At 45.6% G+C, this 16409-nt stretch overlaps 1 protein-coding gene across 1 annotated transcript; it reads right to left on the reverse strand.

Annotated features, from left to right (window-relative positions):
- Positions 1–137: 137 nt before the first annotated feature.
- Positions 138–15320, reverse strand: ralba (v-ral simian leukemia viral oncogene homolog Ba (ras related)). The gene is made up of 5 exons (XM_036544973.1): positions 15200–15320; positions 3396–3568; positions 2716–2924; positions 2057–2234; positions 138–1309 (listed from the first exon to the last, which is right to left on the reverse strand). Exons 2-5 carry the CDS (start codon positions 3507–3509, stop codon positions 1190–1192), a joined length of 621 nt encoding a protein of 206 aa, XP_036400866.1. The 5' UTR covers positions 3510–3568; positions 15200–15320; the 3' UTR covers positions 138–1189.
- Positions 15321–16409: the final 1089 nt, after the last annotated feature.

Consider the following 16409-nt stretch of genomic DNA (forward strand, 5'->3'; position numbering starts at 1 on the left):
GGAGGAGTCAACTCAAGTCTATATCCACTAAACCGCTCCTCAGTAAGCCTCCACCAATCAAATGACTTCACTTCTGTGATGTAGGTGGCTGCTTTGTTGCAGTTCTTTTCTTCTTCAGTTGATGATGGGGGGGGGGGGGGGGGGGTTGGGGGTCTCTTAGCCCCTTTTACACTATTGTAACCAGAACCAGGTGGAACTAGAACTTGTGTTTTGGTTGCTAACAGTATTTGTGACTGGTCCTGAGATTATCCAGCTAAAATGAGCTTGCTTGAATTGTGAAATAGCTGCTTGCTAGGAATTTCACTATGGGTATTGCTTACTATAGACTTCAGAATAAGACTGCCCCCAGTGCTAGTGTTTAAACTATCTCCACTTTTTCCAGACACTGAGGGAAACATTTTTGCTGTTCTGGCTAAACTGAACACAGGGTAAGCAGCTATATTAATCTGCTAATATTTGTAGCAGTACATACTGCCAATGACGTTATGTGGTTACACAGTCTAAAAGTAGCACCAGCTTTGTTATTGGGCTGCAATAGCGTAGTTCCACAGTGCAGGTTCTCGAACAGCCTTACATAAACGACGATAAAAAAAAAAAAAAACAGAACCAGAAGTTCTCAGTTCCACCTGGATCCTGCTGTGATGACCTCCAAAGCAGAAGAATATTTTAGGTCAATGGCAGTTTACTCAAACAGTTCCCGCAATAACTAAGTTATCGAACGACCTACAGGAGAATTGCATGTGCTTCATACAGGTAGGACATCGAGCTTCACACGTTCCTGTGTCTACTGCTGGGGTACTTTGTCTAACGTGCGCACGCACCATTCTAAAACAACTGCTTACGTGGATCCTACCATTGCTCCTACAACCTTAGAAAACCAAAAGCGGTAGCTACATAACAGAACAAAGCTTAGTGTTGGAAACAATTTGCCAGCTGAATGTTGCAAAGAAAAACTCCCATGATCCTCACTCACTAGTTTCAGTGAGCCACATCATGGTGGGCTCTGTGGGTGGTGGGGGCAAAAATGGATTTGATTATATTTTTGTATTTCTAGGCAAAAAAAAGAAACAATGGTTCAGATAATAACGAACCCACCATGATCAGATTCTGTCAAAAACAGATTTTTTGTTGTTCTGAGCTGTGATTTCGAGTGGCGATCGTGGTTTGGTGCCGAGAGGTCCCGTGTGGATCAGAGTAAACAGCAACGCTCTTTGAAGCTCTTCTTGCCCTTGCCGCTCTTCTTGCCGTTTCTGTCCTTGTTTTCTGACATCTTTTTTGCTCGCACCTCACGCATCAGGTCAAAGAACACCTGAATAAAAAGATGAAAGACTGTTGGTACCAACATCACTTCCTGTCTTTCTAGCAATGCATAATGATCACGTTCCTTTCAATGCCGGCATGTAAGATAAGTCAGATCACCTACAGTGAAGGCATAAATATATCACCTCTTGCTGTTTTAAAATGTTCATACATACATTATGTAAATTACATGTAAAATTTCACCACTAATGCACAGACATTTTAGGTGATTTTAGGTGAGACTGCATTGGAAAGATTGCGTGTAAACAATTCAGAGCTGGTGTACTGATCTTTACACCATTTGGACAAGCGCAGATGGTTAGATTAGCACATCGATAAGATGTAAACATTTGTGGATCTGCGCAGAGCCTCCTTTAAACAAGGCTGATGTGAATGGCATGGAGGAATCAATAGGCAATTTGGTGTGAATAAGATGGTTTCCCCCTTTTTCCATGGCAAATGGTTTCCACCTAATTTCCCCTCTTTCATGCTTTTAAAACATTTCAGGCATAGCAGGACATGGTCTTTAACTGATTTTTCAAGGGATAATTATTTAAAATCAACTGTAGCTTTGAGGTACTCTCAGGTGAATTAATTATAGTGTCTTTACACTCTACTGTATAAACTATTGCACCATGTTCAATGAACATTACATTGGTTATAATAGAGATGAGGAGGCTGAAACTAAGGGTCTTCACTGATAAAAGGTCAGTGGGTAAGCAGGTAGCGTGAAACAGCACTCAGCGTTGGAGCGTACCTTGTCCACGTTGGCTCTCGTTTTGGCGGAGGTCTCCACGTACTGCACCCCCCACTCCTCAGCTTTGCCCCGGGCCTCGTCCACCATCACCTGCCTGCGCTCCTCCAGGTCTGACTTGTTCCCCACCAACAGCAGGGGGATCTTATCCTCCTCTGCCTTCACACGTAGAATCTGCTCCCTGACACAAAGAGACACGCACACAGCAGTAAGACTGGGGAATAGAGGTTACTGCCAATCATGTCTCCTTTCATCATTTATAATTAATGCTTCCAATCACCCACATTCATATTCATATTACCGTTAATACTGCCCATTGTATAGAGTCATATCTCTGTTAATTAACATTAATTAATACTAGTAGATGTTTTACATAATGTTGGCAGAGCTGGGGCAAAATCAGCATGCCTTCTCTGTCTGACTGCTAAATCCAGGAAAGTGGCAAGTAAGTACAGACTAACAAAATGAATATATTCCTGCATCTGATATGTGACTTTCACACATTGTCACAGATTTGTGGATCTCAGTGGTTTCTTTGGAGCAGTAACACTACACTGTGCAGCCCTCTCAACAGTAGAGTCCTGACCTGACCTATCTGTCAGTGTGGAGTGAGGATTAGCTCAGCACAGGAGCGTGTTGGTGCGGTATGGTGTGGGACAGACCTGAACTCGGCCGTGGCGGTGAAGGACTCATGCTCAGTGATGGAGAACACCAGCAGGAAGCCCTCTCCGGAGCGGAAGTAATTGTCCCGGATAGCAGCGTAATCCTCCTGTCCAGCCGTGTCCAGGATGTCGATCTGGACCTCCTCCCCATCCAGAACCACCTTCTTCCTGTAGCTGTCTGCCTTCGTGGGCTCATAGTCCTCCACAAACTGAGGGAATATGCAAGACACCAAGAAAAGCATGAAACATTTTCCCACACTCCAGCCACATAGAGCGTTACTGGTTAGCGTGGCTCTATCAAGCTTTGTGTCCAAAAGCAGGTACCAGAGTATTCTGGATAGATTTTTAAATGGCCATCACCTCTGAACAAGTGTGAAAATACTGCAGAACCACAGGGGAGATGATGATGTTGTACACCAGTTCCCAGAGGACCTAAACATTCGTATTCGTGTTTATTTTATCCTGCACTCAAAACCAGGGAACACTGACACGAGTCAGCTGAGCTGAGCAACTACAGGGGAGTTACGTCTGGCTTATTTCCAGAATCAGGATTTCCCTTTAGTTGCATTTCCCAGCACTGGCAGTCAGATTGTTCCACTGTGTAACTGTACATTGAAGTGTTTTGTGCCTCTGATTCTGAAGAGGGGACGAGTGGGGCCGAGAGGGACAGAGAGCCTCACCTCGTCGTACATGAACTGCAGGGTGAGCGCCGACTTGCCCACGCCGCCACTGCCCACCATGATGACCTTGTGCAGGGCCAGGGAGCTCTGGTTCTTGCTCTTATTGGCTGCCATTGCTGGACTCCTTCCACAGCCGTATGCTCACTCTCCCCAAGCAGACTGACTGGCTCCTCCTGTGGACACGCACACAGATCTCAGACCAGCGGCCAATGTGCACGCCCAAAGACACTGGCTGACACCCCTTGTAGGCATACTGAGAACTCCCAACACGTGCAAAGTCCTGAAACACTAGACGAAGTATTAATACTAGCGTGTGTGGGAACCCCCTCCCCCCTCTCCTCCTCTCAGTTTCTTAACTGACAGGATCATACTCTCTCACATTCATAGAATTTCCACAAGGGATCTGTTGACATTCAGAGGGGTCACAATTTAGAACGTGACCAAGAAAAAAAAATACATTAAGCTGTTGGCTAGATGCTAAAAATATCCAGTCAATTTAGGCCAATTAAGCCAACAGGGAATGAAAAGGGCTGAAATGGGGAGCAGCCGATACAGTGGTGCAACCTCAGCAGTACTGCCTGCCTGGACTGACCATACAGAGGCTGGCTGTACTCCCATAGACGGAGCAGAGCCAGAATCTGAAAGGTGAACAGAGAGTGTGTGAGCCAAAGGTATTGAACGCATCCCTTTAACAGGGCCCCGGTCACTGGGAAGCCCCCCCCCCCCCCCACACACCCACACACACACACACACACACACACACACACACACACACTCTCACACACTGTGAAAGGACAGATCAATACCATCACACTGCTGTAGCCTCTTTATGAATGGAACTAGTCTGGGGCTCAATAGGACTGCACCATCCCTAGGGGCCAATACCATCCATCACTCCATTAGACCAGGGCAGCGAGGTGGAGCGCGGGGGGCAGCAGGAAAACAGGAGCCTGAAAAATGCTCTGACTGACCCTCCCTCCATCTTTATGAAGACTGCTCATCAAGCATCTCCATTAGACATGTGCACAAGTCATTTAGGTGCAGCACAGAGTGAGACAATCATGGGGAAAGTAAAGCTCATGTCTCACCTCTCACAGCAGCACTGAAGATCTCCCTATACTGCTCCCCTGGTACTGTACATGTGGTACAGATCTGAAATATGCTGAAAGGTTCTGTCAGTCCAGGAAGATTCTGACTGGTTGACCAAAATTAAAAGCATAGTGGTCTTGGACTTAACAAGTTCAGACATTCTCGGCTCTTGGATTTGCCTTGCTTTGTTTTAAACGGTAACTGTGAAGCTATATTATGTATGCCAAGTGAAGCCAGGTGTAGTGCTAAGTAATGTCCCATCTCTTCCTCTGTATCACTGTGGACGAAAGGCACAGAACTCAAACTAAAATACACTCACACACATGGACTCACATACACATACCAGGTCAGAGACCGAAGATGGTCACGGGAAAAACAGATGCACAACAGCAGTAATCACAAACTTAGGCAGCTGGTGCCAGTGAGAGTGAGACAAGACCTGATGTCTCCCCACACTGAAATCACATTCTGAAGCAGTGTCTCACATCCGCCAGTCAGTTAGCATGAGGGAGCAGCATTATCCAAGACCGCTGTCTGGTGCTGTACGGACACTTGATGAAATCCAGCCCCCCCTATGCGTGGCGCATTGTGTGGTGATATTCCACTGGAAAGAGGGCAGTAATGAGTCAGGTGACTGTTGATATCTCCCTGGCTGGGCAGCAGTCCTCCTGGAAACAGCCACACCCTGTCCGGCCTCTCACAGCCATTCTCTGTATTCCAGGCGCGCAACTCAATCACATGGTTACTTCACATCCTGTAAAGTCATCGGTATACTGCGAGGGTGCTCAGGGTAGGCGTGTACACACAGACAGTTCGCAAACTGCTGTCCCTCCACACCCTGTAGACCGGGGTTTAACTAATGCAGCCAATTTGTCACAGGACATTCACGTGCAGCGTGCACAGGGTGGAAGGAATAAAATCCAACATCTATCACACAGCAAAAATTAATTAAAATAACACTTTCTTTTAGCAGCAGTGTGGTGTAGCGGTAAGGAACATGGCTTACAACCCAAAAGTTGCTGGTTCACTTCCCCCAAGTGGGGCACTGCCATTGTACCCCTGGACATGGTACTTCACCTGAACGACCACAATACATGTATAAATGGACAACATGTAGTAAGCTATGCTCTGGATAACAGTGTCTGCTAAGCAACTGTAATGTAAAGTAAGACTCACCGCTTAACGAAAAGGCTCTGTACAGGAGAGGAGTGTCATCACCAGGTGCAGCACAATGTTTATGAAACAAACTCCACTGGTCTTTATTCTTCTGTAGGTCTCCCAATGACTGAAGAGTGAACATCAGTCTGAATTGTCACCTCTCTCTCTCTCTCTATCGCTTGCTCTCTCTGGAGTTTTCCCCAGGAAGTTCTGACCTTCGTCCATGAGTACTTTCCCTCCTCTGTTCTACGTCACCTGACAGCCAAAAAACAGTCCCAGATCTGCTCTCACGCAATCTGGCACAAGATTAATGTTCAGCCCGAGACCTATATTGGATTCTCATTTGACACGCAATCAATTTGAAGTCGTTCTCATAGAAACTTTATTTCTCTCTATTTTGGTATGGCCACAAAGCAGTTTATCATGCCTTGTGACAAAATAAAACCCATTACCAAGGACAAGTGAAACCGAGACAAACATTTTTATTCATTAAAAATATAAGCAGTTCCTCTTTCCATTACAGTGTCCAATAACAGAAAAGGGAGGGTAACTCCTCCCCCCTTGGGTGTTGCCACACACACTGATGGGTTGAGTCAGATTAATGGCTCACACCATAAGTAAGAGCCACCTCTAGGAGGGAGGGGCCACCGAGCAATACTGCCCCTCCCCTCTCAGGAAGGAGGCCCTGTCCTGATGCTTCCTGCCATTGTCGATGGAAACCCTGGCAACGCGGGGCTGTCACAGAAATGGCATAAGGTGCGGGAAAGGGAGGCCAAAGGCAGCCAGACTTGCTGTGCTAAGCATTTCTTGTAGAAGGTCATTTCACATGTGTACACATGCATACACACAAACACCCCGAGTCCAGTCTACAAAAGAGGAATAGCTGATACAGGACAGCACGGATTGTCTTTCATGTCTCTCACTAGCTAACATATTTGTTAAGTGTAACCAGGTAAAATAAAGTGGACAAATATTACAATGAAAACAACTGCAGTATAGGAGTAGCGGCATCTGCTGTGGGGCTGCTTAACTTTAAAACACTGCTGGGTACATTAGTGAACCAACGGGCAAATGGCAAAGGTTAAAAAAAGGACAGTCCCACCAAAATCTCAGGTTGTGTGACCCAGAAAAACAGCGTTGGACTGTTACTGTATCTGCCTAGCCTCGACTGCTGGAGACTGTTAAAATATACATGATGAATCTCGTGGTTAGTCAAATTCATTAGGATCCTCAGAGGACAGAATCCACACAGCAGGCAACCCACACAGTAACCTCTCTCCGTCACAGCCCCGAAATAAGAGCACAGCTCTGCTCTGTACCCAATGGGGCCTGCACAATCCATCTCCCGGTGACTTCTGAGTGGCCGTATCGGTCCTTATATGGATTTCAGTTTGCCATGAGCTCACAGGCTTAAGAGTGGAGCCATCCAGATAATCTTGTGCTATAGAGACTTTATTATTTCATTAAGCGTAATCTCAGTTTTTCGATCGAGTGGCCCTGCATCTGGAAAACATAAAGGAACGCTGCCTCATGCAGATCTCCTTGTAAAGATTCATCATCAGTTGTTTATTTCCCAAATGAACCACAGAACTATGTCCACTCCAAAGCAGCACACGGCACAGGCAGGCGGCACGCCTTGCTGTAATGCCACTCAGACTTAAATCTGCTCGCTCATATCGTATCGGCCAGCACATCACTATGTCCGAAGTGCCAAAAGCCACTTGGTGACACGCTGCTTTGCCGGGGGTCGTGGGTAGAGTGCTGGGAATGGCGAGAGGCAGGCAGGTGCTACACTTCCACTGGACACCTTCCAAGCAGGACTGAGACGCACTGAATAATGTGCACTCACAATGAGTCCCTTATCTCAGACACTCTGAACCTGCAGTGACACTGGGTTTGTTATTTGGGCACGGTGACATGGTAAAGGCGTGGCCATGTCTGCACTGGTGTTTGTTCTTGCCAGGATGGCATATTTGATTAGAATGTGATGAGTCTAATCTCCAGGTAATCTGTGAACAGCTGGGCGGGTAAACAGGCATGAGACATCCACCACTACAGGAATAACAGCTAAAAATGTCTGAGTCAAAACCCTGCCAGTTTGTGTGTACACGAGTCTTTAGCACACCAGTGTCTGTTAAAGCTGTCCTTCAAAGCATATAAGTTGCTGAAGGCTCAAGTATTAAGTGCCTTATCGGGGAGAGTTAAGAGACCAGTTCCATAACGCGCTCTGTTTAAAGGTTGACGTTTCATCAACGGACCAGAGAAATGTGCAGTTGTCTGGCAGGATTCCGGCTAAAGAGAGCCGGAGGGAGGCACACCTGGGGCCACAGTGCAGCACATGACTCTCACTGCGCTGCTCCGGACTATGTGATGAGGAAACCAGAGGAGCCGGTGGCCAGAGCCAGTAAATGTTAAACCAGGCCCAGTTGCACTCCTCCAGCCCCTGCACTTCCTGTGAATACCAGCACTTCCTGCCTGCAGCTTACAGTGCCAGGATTCCATTGGCTGCAGAGTTCCCCCTCACCTGTGCTGAAAACTGAATTCTGAAGAGCGGGATACGACCTTAAGAAATGGCGAGCTTGGCTGGGCCGAATGGCCTGTTCACGTCATCATATGCTCTTATGTTCTTATGATCAGATGAGAAAAAAATGTGTAGATTTCCACGCCAATGACTGCAGCGTGGATCCCTCTAAACTGTCCGCTTCTGCTCTAGATACGCCCTGAGGGACCCGTGCTGGGGGAGGACGACGGCAGCGGTCAGGTGCTGTTCTGACCCATCAGAGTTTACACATTAGTCAGCATACAGTGGCGGAGTTGGAATCTCCATGGTAACCAGCTGTCCTGCACAGTTCCGTTGCTGTAGGCGTTAGGGGGAAAACCCTGGAATATTCCATAGGATATTCCTCCTCTGTAAAGCTGGAATCAGGGCATCAATGGGATACTGCACAAACTGATTAAAAGGCCTGATGTAAGACCTACTACCTGAAAGCAAATTGGGTAACTTTTGCATGTAAATGAAAGTGAAAGCAAACTGCGTTGCACAAGCGAGGCACTGCTGGCTGCGAACCTGTGGAGCTGCTGGGGACAGTCTGAGCCACATCCAAGGCTAACCCCATGAACTCAGCCGATAAATTGCTGCTGCCCAGGTCATGTGCCAATTTTGATTTCAATACCATCAAAAAAGACCTGTAACCACAGAAACCGCGGTGACTCAAATATGAAGAAACCCTCACCCTTATAGACATTAATGCATAGGGTGAGACACAACAGGACTTGTATTTTCAACTGACAATAATAAAGTGATTTAAGGCATATTGCCAACAAAAACACAGTGTCAGCCACAAGAGGAAGACACATAACTCAGCTCAATATTGACATCCGTTTACTGAAGTTCCCCGCTCAGAATCTTTTGTGACAGGCTACAGGTAAAGTTGTGTAGAGCAATAGGTCAGGTAATCGGCACTGTGCAAACTGGCACACAAGCAAGGGGAACACACCTATCAAGCACTCTAACCCTGCATACAGGGACACGTTATTGAACTGGGTGGAAGTGTAACAGACTGACGCACCTCAACAAGCTTCTTGGCCAAATGTATGGTTTGCATCTAAATGTAGCTTAATGTCGGGTCAAAGACAGATCCCCTGGTGCTTTAAATCTGAGATAAAGTGACCTACAAATGGATTCACTGAGGCTGGTAAAACAGGCAGAGATGGAGTGGGGTGAGGGAGACGTCCCACCCCCTGTGGGTCCACACAGAATACAAACAAGAGCTGGGAGGAGGGGCTGCACAGGGGGCTCTTTGAGAGATTTGGGTAGCAGGGTGCTGAATAGGGGCTCTGTGCGAGTCCCATCCACAGCCCTGCTCTTCTAAAGACGCTTCTTTCCGAAGAAGGGAGGTATGTCCCTTGAGAAACTGCGTTTATCACAACTCTCATCGTGTCAACTGCTTGAAGAACAGGAAATTGCAAACATATCTAGCCCTGGTGTCAAGGAGCACAAAGAGAGGGAAGATTCGGGATCACCGTTCTAATCTTCCGATGACCTCAGCGAGGCGCGGCCCTGGGCACGGCTGAGTTTCGGTGGAGCCTTGCTTCTTTTCACATTCATGAGGATATGATTAAGAGGGCTGGCTTTATTTAAAGCGAGCCTCCCCCACCCTGCCCTCCCCCCCTCCAGCATCACACTCAACTGCTGCCAGCACTCCCCCCTTCCAGCCCCCTCCCCCCTCATTGTTTCTGTCCTGTCATCGCTTTCCCTCCATTTCCTCCGTACTGCGTATCCCTGTCTGCCAAACGCTTTTCCTCTCCTTCTTCCTTTCCCTCTTTTTCCCCCTACTCAAGCTCTGCACCCCCCCCCCCCCCCACCGCCACCCCCACCCCCCACTTTTTCTGCAGTAATCCCCCTGTGACAGGGTACATGGAACAAAACTCCCCCACAAACCTGCACAATCCCCCTCCTCAGCCCTGGAGCTAGATAAATGGGTCACCACGGCGACAAGGTTCCCCTTTCACCCCAACAGGAAGCAGGCCTGGCCAGAGAGGGGGGAGAGAGAGGCGCTGGGGTGCGGACAGGCCGCTCTCAGAACGCTCTCTCAGCCCGCCCATCTCCTGCCACGGCTCTGAGAGGATCCTTAACACTGACCAGGCCTTTCTTCTTGTATTCAAAACTTTATTGAATACTTCCCAGGACACAGTCCAGCCCACATAAATGGGCTCTCCGGTGCTCAGCTGAAATGATGGAAAGGTTCCTCAACATAAGTTACGGCGTCTCGTAAAGCCATTAAGAATATAAACAACTGCGGAGCAACTCCAGGCCTTTTTCCATCTGAGGATTTTCCAACACTAGGCCAAAGAAATGTCCCTTATTACCGTATCTGCTTTTCAAAACAGCGCCGAGTCTGAGGAAGACACCCTCCATTCCTGCACACAATCGAATGCGGTACGGGACAGCGCTGGGGGCAGTCAAGCTTCACTTCCCTCTGCTGTAATTGGGATCAGCTCAGGAGCAGCACATCTGATAAGGGAGCTGGGTGCCCAAGGTGACCTAAATTACTGGCCTGGCAAGTTGTTGTAGGACAATCTGCTGTCTATTGTTTACTGGAAAACATGACAGGTGAATGGCAGGTCAAAGGTTTATACTCAAGCAAATAAGCACCACTTCCATAAAATGGATTTAAAACAAGATGATTCACGCTGAATTCGCCTCATAAAGACAACGAGTAAATTGAATGTTCCTGTGTTTGCACGCGATGCTCTACAGTGTAATGCCACAGAAATCGTGGCTAGGCTTGGACACAGACAGAGGCACATGTGGCTTGTTAGAACATGCAGATAACCAAGCAGCAGAACTCTGCTGAACTGAGAGGAATTTCCTGAATATGAAGAGCTTCCACATGCTCAACAAGGCCCTCCGAGTCCGCCCTCAGAGAGGAAGACTGGCATGTTAGCGCTGCAGGTCGAGCTGTTCCATGAAATGCAGTTTTTTCTTTTTTGCCCTGTGGCAAACAGGGAAGTTTGGCTCCTCCTGAAGTTCCCCTCCCGCGTGGGAGTCAGCAGACCGTGACCCTTCCTGAGAGGAACCAGGCCAGGAGGAGGTGGGGACGCGTGAGTTATGGAGCACCCATCTCCTTCATGACTCGGATGGGAATGTGTTTATTTCCCAGAGAGGAGAGCCTGCGCTGAGAATCTCCTCTGACAGTGCTGGCCAAAACAAGGGGGAATGAATAACCCCAGGGTCACCATTAAAAAACATTAGCGTTCTGACATTGTTTACCGACTTTTCACAAACCGTCATCTGGTATCGACATTGCCTGTCTGTGATTAATTGAGCCGTTGAGCCGTTTTCACTCTTCACACGCATGAGAACAGACATCCAAGTCTGAGTTGTTATATCCCATGCTAGTGACATTCAGTCCAATAGTATCTGGTACGAGAGGCTTTAGGGTCTCTGTTCACATGAACTTTTCACACAGGAATATTGCTACAGATGACTGACAGTGTCCATGTGGCATGGTGGTTAGAGATGTAGGCTTATAACCAGCAGATCTGATTCCCTGGTGGGCTGTTCTAACCTTAAGCAGCTCCACCTGAACTAACTCTGTACTAGTGTAGTTAAGAGAATATGCCAAGTAAATAACAATACTCCCATCAAAATGAAACTTGTGGAACACATATTCATTTCAATAAAGCTTTCGTATCAAATGTTCAATTGGTTCTATCTTTAACCCCATGTATTCACAGTGCATTTTAATGACTGTGGTTGATTCAATTTAGGACTAAGTAACACACCCAATAAAAACAGTCCAGGAACAATCTTCACCAATAATAGGCCCATTCAACACAAGCCTAAGTCTAATGAGACAGGAGAATCAAATTCAGAACAGCTGAGCTGGGACCAGATAAGGCATCTGAATACCTCCCTCCTGGAAGGAAAATGGTATGTTCAGAATGTGAGCTCATTCTCGGTCCCTTTTCAAACCTCACTACTGCTGGTTGACAAAACCCAGATGACCTGCCATGGAGTCTTCCAGCCAACACTCAGCAAAATACACACAGAGAAACTCAACTTTCCCCTGGTAACCCTGTTACAGCAAGCTTAAACAAATGACACCAAGAATAATACAAGGAACTAAAACAATGGGGTATGAGAGTCTGCCCTGGGGATGTGCATTTGATGTAATATTTAATTGTTCTATAGTTCCTAAGATTATATATATTAAATCATCAAATCACTAAAGAACTGTGTTAAACTCCTGTTCTAGTGCAAAAAGGGACTCACGACAGCATGTGGCATTAAATCACACCTTCAGAAAGGAAAATTAATAATGTCAGTGAATTACCAGTGATATTTATACAGGGTACATCTCTCCTTCATGAATTCTGTTAAGAACAGAGTTGTAATATTTAAAGCCTTAATAAGCATTTGAATATTGATCTAAGCAATCATAGTTGAACTCGATTTTGTGAATGATCAGTTACTCAGTCTCGTTCCTGGTGTGAACTCTCAGCTCCTCTCAGAGCTGTGGGACCAGCCTTAGAGAGACAGACTTCCTGTGTGTGCTAGATCCATCACAGCACCATTTCCTGTCCCAGCATTTTCAGTATGAACACTCAGGCCAGTGGAGGCCCTTTATAGCGTTACCACATGTAAATGAGAACGTTCCACTCTGCTGTTCCAGGAGCTACAGCGATCAAGAAAGGGGAGCTGTTTAATGGACTCAGCTATGGTAAAAGCAAACTGCGCCCTCACTCAAGAGCAGAGCAACTACCACCAGTTTTACACACACTGAACTACTGCATACACTGACATCATACTCCAACATGAATATTACTTCTGGGTAATCCTTGTGCTAATACATGCAATTACAGGTCGCACATACCTATGTTTAAACAGTGTAAGAAGTGTAGATGGCACATTTCCTGATAACACCATTTCAAAAGCCAAACTCCGGCAGAAAACCATTGGTGCCACAAACGGTAAGTCTTCAGAGCGGCATTCCTATACCCTAATTTAATTACCGGCGACAAGAAGAATCAAAACGAGCAACTAAATACTCCAGCATGAATATTACTTCTGGGTAATCCTTGTGCTAATACATTATTTGCAGAAAGCAATTGCACTTTGTGAGACTACCAATAGATACCAATATTTACCAATGAGATACCAATATGTAATATATAGGTGTGGCCAGCTCCAGCGCTGCAATACTTCTAACTTTCCTCTCTCCAATAATATACAAAGCTCCTCCTACCTTGGCCATACGGTCACTCAAAGCGCTGGAGAAAGAGCCCTGTATAACAGTGCTCTTGGGGTCAATCACTAGACCATCCATTTTAAAAGGTATTCTCAAAATAACAGCAGACACAGACACTGAGTTTATAGATTAAATGTGATTAAATATTTGCTAACCATGTAAAGCACCACCACAACCACTTAAATGTATGCAAAACACAATCACCATAGTCCTGTGTCTTGAGGGGAAAATATGGAAATCAGGTGTGAAAACAATTACAGGTCGCACATACCTATGTTTAAACAGTGTAAGAAGTGTAGATGGCACATTTCCTGATAACACCATTTCAAAAGCCAAACTCCGGCAGAAAACCATTGGTGCCACAAACGGTAAGTCTTCAGAGCGGCATTCCTATACCCTAATTTAATTACCGTCGACAAGAAGAATCAAAACGAGCAACTATCTCCTAAAGTAGCCTACTGTGAACATTGGAAAAACCCCACTGCGCTGAGCTGACAAGATTCACTCATGACACATGCAGGCCAGCATAGCTATTGTGAATCAAGGACAAAAGCATGCAGGAGACGAGTAAGCGGGACTCCACATGGTTCAGTGTTTGCAAAACAAATGATCAAATAGCAAGGGTGCTTTGGGAGTGAAACGGTATTTCGAATCATCAAACAAAATCCTTCACTCGAGGGAGCGTCGCAAGGGGGAAAAAAGCAAAGCCACAGCGTGGCCAAAGTCCAAACAGAGCTTTGGCCACGCAGGGGTGAAGGAGTGAGTGCACGTAATCATACATGACGCACAATGTAATGAACCGTCTCGCAATGTTCTAAGTTGATACTGTAGCGATAAAGTCTGGCAAATGATGAATGAATCGGCAGCAGTCACCCTTCATGGCTCTGCTCCAATTCACGATAGTAGCAGCCCCCCCGGATCCAGTGTCCAGTTGAAGCACAGGAAGCTGTACGCTGCAACTACCACAGACACGAGATGCGGCCGCACCTAAACACCCCTCTAAAGTGGACAAAGGTGTCGGAACCGTTCCTGACAGAGTTAGATGATTGTCATACGAAACAGCAGGGGCAAAGCTAATGAAAAACAGTTCAGGTTCTCCATGGATTACCCTCAGGGTAACAACGCACGTTATATGATGCTAGGCGGCTATATTTCAGACCACCCACTGCTACTATAACAAAAAAGTCGTGTGTTACTGCCTCGGCAATTCTCCAAGAGAGCTCAAATGTAGCTAGGTAGCCAACAAGTGAATATACTGCAGGTGGTCTTTTTACTTTAACCTCAAACTAGCACAAACCTCGCTAGTCCAAATACTTTAGGGAAGTTGGCTCGTAATGGGAAAGGAAATAACCATGTCAAGCTAGCTAACGCTACGCCAGTGTATGTATTCTTCATTAAATGAACGTAAAAATGCAGCCATCTATCGGGATAAACACAGTAGTTATACACTGTATCTTGAAAACGTTCCTCTTATTCGACAGCCCCACTAAAATTCACAAATTAAACTGTAAGACGTGTCTTCCAGCGAAATCCACCCTTCTCCCTCTCGGTGCCACATCCCAAATAACCCCCGCCTCCACTCGACTGAGAACAGCTACTGATTGGATGCATGCAGGTTGTCACGAGGTGACCCTTGAGTATCTTCCATAGCAATGGTTGTCTGGTCTGTCAATCAACTGACGCTGAATATAATCAGCTGTATCTTCTGTCCAAATGAATAAAGATAACAGTCGGTCTCTGTGAGGCTTCCGTGAAAAGCTTTATCTTTAAACCTACCGAATAACAACAGTTTGAAGATCTTACCGAGTTTGACCTTGAATTCTTTTCTTTCAGGATGCTATCTTGATGAAAGCATTAATGTACCAAGGAATAGGGCAGCCGAGCTCCACTGCTTCCAACCGCTGTTGAGAAGCCCCTCCTTCCGGGCGACGCACAAGCAGAAAAAGGGGAAGGAATTTAACAGGATATGACGTAAAGAAAGCGTTCCCTGTCGGTGAGAAAAACAAAGAAAAGTTGTCTTTGACAGTTTTGCACAGAATTTGTGTATGTACGGCTTAGTTTTACATGCAGACACTGTAATTTTCACAGCTGGCACCTTCATGTATATATTTTACAAATGTACTTTTTTCCTTCACATTTCACACTTCAAATTTACATTTGAAATAAGAAAATGATCTATTCACAATGATCTTGGTGCCCCCTGCTGATGTAGATTGAACTCATTGTTTCAAAGCAGTTAGCTATCACGGTCAGTGTTAACTGCCGAGTTTAAATGTCCAGGTTCAGCATTTTCTTTTCCTTGACTCAGTTATAGCTAATAATTGTGGGAAGTTTCAGAATGATTCAGTTCACTGATTCAGGATTTCTCGGAAACAAGTAGGGCCTAGCCTTTTGCATTGGGCCCAAAAAGCAAAAAGGTTCTTAAAATACAAATTCCATATAAAAGGAAACACTTGATAATATCTAGCATTACAGCAGACAACAACCAAACTGTAAATTTTGTGTCAGAACATTCCTTTAAATGTTGTTAATGATATCTGTAAAAATGTTACGTTCTTCCTTCTTATAATTATTTATTCTTTTAAAAAATCTTTTAAGAATATCACTCTTTTATTTTTCTTTTAAACAACTATATAGTCATTATATCACAAAGTGTTTGAAGTTAAAAGAGAAAATTAATAGGCTACAAAAGAAAAGATACGTTAAATTGGACAAGGATGGATGGGACAAACACAGATCAATGTTTTTTTAAAAAGAATTAAAGCTGCTGAAGAAACACATTTTGTCTTTTTTGTTACTGCCTCATTTGTAGTTGGACCAGAAGTACCCCAAGGAGGAATTTGCCTTTAAATACGCAGACATTATACGCAATTCCATTACACTGCCTATCTTAGTTCATGTTTGATCAGTAAGCTTATAGGAAAGCTGTGCGTTGGCTGCTGCAACTGTACTCATGGGTAACTCCCATTGTTGTTTATAAGGGGCTTTTTAGTCGGTTCCTATAATGGCATAT

Source organism: Megalops cyprinoides, chromosome 14 (genome assembly GCF_013368585.1).
Source record: "Megalops cyprinoides isolate fMegCyp1 chromosome 14, fMegCyp1.pri, whole genome shotgun sequence".
NCBI classification, from domain to species: domain Eukaryota; kingdom Metazoa; phylum Chordata; class Actinopteri; order Elopiformes; family Megalopidae; genus Megalops; species Megalops cyprinoides.